General features: G+C 51.7%; 1 protein-coding gene across 1 annotated transcript; it reads left to right on the top strand.

Moving 5' to 3' along the window:
* Positions 1-3,262: 3,262 nt before the first annotated feature.
* Positions 3,263-4,506, top strand: LOC133536645 (C-C chemokine receptor type 10-like). The gene is made up of 2 exons (XM_061877265.1): positions 3,263-4,346; positions 4,448-4,506. Exons 1-2 carry the CDS (start codon positions 3,263-3,265, stop codon positions 4,504-4,506), a joined length of 1,143 nt encoding a protein of 380 aa, XP_061733249.1.
* The last annotated feature ends 1,494 nt before the right edge of the window (positions 4,507-6,000 follow it).

Below are 6,000 nucleotides of genomic sequence, written 5' to 3'. Positions count from 1 at the left end.
TTTGGCCACCACCTATTGACTCCACCATTTGCCACCACCTTTTTACTGCACTTTTTGACCTCATCTTTTGACTGCACCTTTCACCTCCACCTATTGTCTCCACCAATTAACTCCACGTTTTGTCTCCAGATTTTGACTGCACCTTTCGCCTGCACCTATCGCCTCCACCAATTGACTCCACATTTTGCCTCCGCCTCTGGCCACCACCTATTGACTCCACCATTCGCCTCCACCAATTGACGCCACCTTTTGCCTTCACCTATCGCCTCCACCTTTGGCCACCACCTATTGACTCCACCTATCACCTCCACCAATTGACTCCACCTTTGGCCACCACCTATTGACTCCACCATTCACCTCCACCTTTTGCCACCACCTATTAACTCCACCATTTGCCTCCACCATTCACCTCCACCTTTTGACTCCATCCTTTGAGTGCACCTTTCGCCTCCACCTATTAACTCCACCATTCGCCTCCACTTTTTGACGGCACCTTTTGTCTTCACCTTTCACCTCCACCATTCACCTCCACCTATTGTCTCCACCAATTAACTCCACCTTTTGCCAATTAACTCCACCTTTTGCCTCCACATTTTGACTGAACCTTTCGCCTCCACCTATCGCCTCCAGCAATTGACTCCATTGGCCACCACCAATTGACTCCACCTTTGGCCACCACCTATTGACTCCACCATTCACCTCCACCTTTTGCCACCACCTATTAACTCCACCATTTGCCTCCACTTTTCACCTCCACCTTTTGACTGCACCTTTTGACTTCATCTTTTGACTGCACCTTTCGCCTCCACCTATTAACTCCACGATTTGCCTCCACCATTCACCTCCACTTTTTGACTCCACCTTTCACCTCCACCTATTGTCTCCACCAATTAACTCCACCTTTTGCCTCCACATTTTGACTGAACCTTTCGCTTCCACCTATCGCCTCCAGCAATTGACTCCATTGGCCATCACCTATTGACTCCACCATTTACCTCCACCAATTGACTCCACCTTTGGCCATCACCTATTGACTCCACCATTTGCCTCCACCAATTGACTCCACCTTTGGCCATCACCTATTGACTCCACCATTTGCCTCCACCAATTGACTCCACCTTTGGCCATCACCTATTGACTCCACCATTTGCCTCCACCTTTGGCCACCACCTATTGACTCCACCATTTGCCTCTACCAATTGACTCCACCTTTTGCCTCCACCTTTGGCCACCACCTATTGACTCCACCATTCGCCTCCACCTATTGACTCCACCATTCACCTCCACCTTTTGACTGCACCTTTCGCCTCCACCATTCACCTCCACCTATTGTCTCCACCAATTAACTCCACCTTTTGCCTCCACATTTTGACTGAACCTTTCGCCTCCACCTATCGCCTCCAGCAATTGACTCCACCATTGGCCTCCACCAATTGACTCCACCTTTTGCCACCGCCTATTGACACCACCATTCGCCTCCACCTTTTTCCACCACCCATTGACTCCACCTTTGGACTGAACCTTTTGACTGCACCTTCATCCACCACCTATTAACTCCACCATTGGCCACCACCTATTGACTCCACCATTTGCCTCTACCAATTGACTCCACTTTTGGCCACCACCTATTGACTCCACCATTCGCCTCCACCTATTGACTCCACCATTTACCTCCACCTTTTGACTGCACCTTTCGCCTCCACCTTTTGACTGCACCTTTCGCCTCCACCAATTAACTCCACCTTTTGCCTCCACATTTTGACTGAACCTTTCGCCTCCACCTATCGCCTCCAGCAATTGACTCCATTGGCCACCACCTATTGACTCCACCATTCGCCTCCACCAATTGACTCCACCTCTTGCCTCCACCTTTGGCCACCACCTATTGACTCCACCATTCGCCTCCACCAATTGACTCCACCTTTTGCCTCCACCTTTGGCCACCGCCTATTGACACCACCATTCGCCTCCACCTTTTGCCACCACCCATTGACTGCACCTTTATCCACCACCTATTAACTCCACCATTGGCCACCACCTATTAACTCCACCATTGGCCACCACCTATTAACTCCACCATTCACCTCCACCTTTTGACTGCACCTTTATCCACCACCTATTAACTCCACCATTGGCCACCACCTATTGACTCCACCATTGGCCACCACCTATTAACTCCACCATTGGCCACCACCTATTAACTCCACCATTCACCTCCACCTTTTGACTGCACCTTTATCCACCACCTATTAACTCCACCATTGGCCACCACCTATTGACTCCACCATTGGCCACCACCTATTAACTCCACCATTGGCCACCACCTATTAACTCCACCATTCACCTCCACCTTTTGACTGCACCTTTATCCACCACCTATTAACTCCACCATTGGCCACCACCTATTAACTCCACCATTCACCTCCACCTTTTGACTGCACCTTTATCCACCACCTATTAACTCCACCATTGGCCACCACCTATTAACTCCACCATTCACCTCCACCTTTTGACTGCACCTTTATCCACCACCTATTAACTCCACCATTGGCCACCACCAATTGACTCCACCATTGGCCACCACCTATTAACTCCACCATTGGCCACCACCTATTAACTCCACCATTCACCTCCACCTTTTGACTGCACCTTTATCCACCACCTATTAACTCCACCATTGGCCACCACCTATTAACTCCACCATTCACCTCCACCTTTTGACTGCACCTTTATCCACCACCTATTAACTCCACCATTGGCCACCACCTATTGACTCCACCATTGGCCACCACCTATTAACTCCACCATTGGCCACCACCTATTAACTCCACCATTCACCTCCACCTTTTGACTGCACCTTTATCCACCACCTATTAACTCCACCATTGGCCACCACCTATTAACTCCACCATTCACCTCCACCTTTTGACTGCACCTTTATCCACCACCTATTAACTCCACCATTGGCCACCACCAATTGACTCCACCATTGGCCACCACCTATTAACTCCACCATTGGCCACCACCTATTAACTCCACCATTCACCTCCACCTTTTGACTGCACCTTTATCCACCACCTATTAACTCCACCATTGGCCACCACCTATTAACTCCACCATTCACCTCCACCTTTTGACTGCACCTTTATCCACCACCTATTAACTCCACCATTGGCCACCACCTATTAACTCCACCATTCACCTCCACCTTTTGACTGCACCTTTGGCCTCCACCTTTAGTCTGCCAGAGGACGGAGGTGTGATGGGGGAGGAGCTTGCGCATGCGTACGAGCTGGGCGGCGAGGACTACCTGGAGGCGTGGCTGGGCAGCGGCGAGGTGGACTGGGACTGGGTGGAGGCGGAGGCGGAGGTGGAGGACGAGGACGGGTTCTGGTGCGAGGCGGGCGACCACGAGCCGACCATCAAGTGGTTCCAGACGTGTCTGTTGGCCGCCATCTTCCTTGTGGGCATGGCGGGAAACGCGGCGGTGATGGCGACGTTGGCGGCGCAGCGCCATCCGCGGCGCACGACGGACGTCTTCCTGTGGCAACTGACGCTGGCGGACGTGCTGCTGCTGCTCACGTTGCCGCTGCAGGTGGCGAACGTCAACGTGGGCTGGGTGTTCTCGGCGGCGGCGTGCAAGGCGGCGCGCGGCTGCTACGCCGTCAACACCTACGTTGGCCTGCTGCAGCTGGCGTGCGTCAGCGTGGACCGCTACGTGGGCGTGGCCAGGCCGCAGGACAAGCTGCGTCTGCATTCCCGGATGCTGCTGGGCGGGAAGATGGTGGCGGCGGGGGTGTGGCTGGCGGCGGCGCTCCTCAGCCTGCCCGAGGTCTTCTTCTCCGGCGTGGCGGGCTCGGGCGGCGACGCCTACTGCGGCATGCTGACTGGCGCCCAAGGGAAAATGGCCGCCGACGGAGCGGTCACCGCCGTCTTCGGACTGTCCTTCCTGGTGATGGCGGCGTGTTACTCCCAGGTGGCGCGCGTGTTGTGGGCGGGCCGCGCGGGGCGGGGCGGGCGCTGGCGTCATCAGCGCACCTTGAAGGTGATGCTGGCGCTGGTGCTGCTCTTCCTCGTCTTCCAGTTGCCGCACAGCGTGGTGCTCTCGCTCAAGATGGCCGCGCCGTTTTGCGCCCTGCTGCCGGAGTCCATCACGCGCACGCTGGCCTACGCCCGCTGCGCCCTCAACCCCGTCATGTACGTGCTGCTGGGCGCGCGCTTCCGCAACCACTTGATGAAGCTCCTCCCACCTGGCGGCTGCCTCTGCGCCTGCGGGCGTGGCCTGCCGGTTGACGGCCGGCAGGCCACGCCCCCTGCCACCCGGCTTTCATCAGGGCCCCGACGGCGTATGACATGATGTTGTTATGTAATCTGATTACTTTCACTTTGTACTGAGATTACATGTTTTCATGTGTTCATTTGTGCCGTCATAAAGCTTCCTTTGCAGCAAAACTTGTTGTCGTGTGTCGCGTCACCACCAGAGGGCAGCAACGTGCCGAGTACTAGGACACACAGGTGTACTACTACACTGAAGTAGAACTAGGACACACAGGTGTACTACTACACTGAAGTAGAACTAGGACACACAGGTGTACTACTACACTGAAGTAGAACTAGGACACACAGGTGTACTACTACACTGAAGTAGTACTAGGACACACAGGTGTACTACTACACTGAAGTAGTACTAGGACACACAGGTGTACTACTACACTGAAGTAGTACTAGGACACAGGTGTACTACTACACTGAAGTAGAACTAGGACACACAGGTGTACTACTACACTGAAGTAGTACTAGGACACACAGGTGTACTACTACACTGAAGTAGTACTAGGACACAGGTGTACTACTACACTGAAGTAGAACTAGGACACACAGGTGTACTACTACACTGAAGTAGTACTAGGACACACAGGTGTACTACTACACTGAAGTAGTACTAGGACACACAGGTGTACTACTACACTGAAGTAGTACTAGGACACACAGGTGTACTACTACACTGAAGTAGAACTAGGACACACAGGTGTACTACTACACTGAAGTAGTACTAGGACACACAGGTGTACTACTACACTGAAGTAGAACTAGGACACACAGGTGTACTACTACACGGAAGTAGAACTAGGACACACAGGTGTACTACTACACTGAAGTAGAACTAGGACACACAGGTGTACTACTACACTGAAGTAGTACTAGGACACACAGGTGTACTACTACACGGAAGTAGTACTAGGACACACAGGTGTACTACTACACTGAAGTAGAACTAGGACACACAGGTGTACTACTACACGGAAGTAGAACTAGGACACACAGGTGTACTACTACACTGAAGTAGTACTAGGACACACAGGTGTACTACTACACTGAAGTAGTACTAGGACACACAGGTGTACTACTACACTGAAGTAGAACTAGGACACAGGTGTACTACTACACTGAAGTAGAACTAGGACACACAGGTGTACTACTACACTGAAGTAGAACTAGGACACACAGGTGTACTACTACACTGAAGTAGTACTAGGACACAGGTGTACTACTACACTGAAGTAGTACTAGGACACACAGGTGTACTACTACACTGAAGTAGAACTAGAACACACAGGTGTACTACTACGCTGAAGTAGTACTAGGACACACAGGTGTACTACTACACTGAAGTAGTACTAGGACACACAGGTGTACTACTACACTGAAGTAGTACTAGGACACACAGGTGTACTACTACACTGAAGTAGTACTAGGACACACAGGTGTACTACTACACTGAAGTAGTACTAGGACACACAGGTGTACTACTACACTGAAGTAGTACTAGGACACACAGGTGTACTACTACACTGAAGTAGAACTAGGACACACAGGTGTACTACTACACTGAAGTAGTACTAGGACACACAGGTGTACTACTACACTGAAGTAGTACTAGGACACACAGGTGTACTACTACACTGAAGTAGTACTAGGACACACAGGTGTACTACTACA

The sequence above is a fragment of the Nerophis ophidion genome, linkage group LG17 (assembly GCF_033978795.1).
Source record: "Nerophis ophidion isolate RoL-2023_Sa linkage group LG17, RoL_Noph_v1.0, whole genome shotgun sequence".
Classification (NCBI taxonomy): domain Eukaryota; kingdom Metazoa; phylum Chordata; class Actinopteri; order Syngnathiformes; family Syngnathidae; genus Nerophis; species Nerophis ophidion.
The sequence above is the reverse complement of the archived record's forward strand: the minus strand, read 5'-3'. Positions and strand labels throughout refer to the sequence as shown.

What these genes read in the sequence shown, in the direction of transcription:
- LOC133536645 (XM_061877265.1), top strand. Translation starts at nt 3,263, where the DNA reads ATGGGGGAGGAGCTTGCGCATGCGTACGAGCTGGGCGGCGAGGACTAC. An exon ending in TTCATCAGGGCCCCGACGGC is followed by an intron (nt 4,347 to 4,447) that starts GTATGACATGAT and finishes CTTCCTTTGCAG; the next exon opens with CAAAACTTGTTGTCGTGTGT.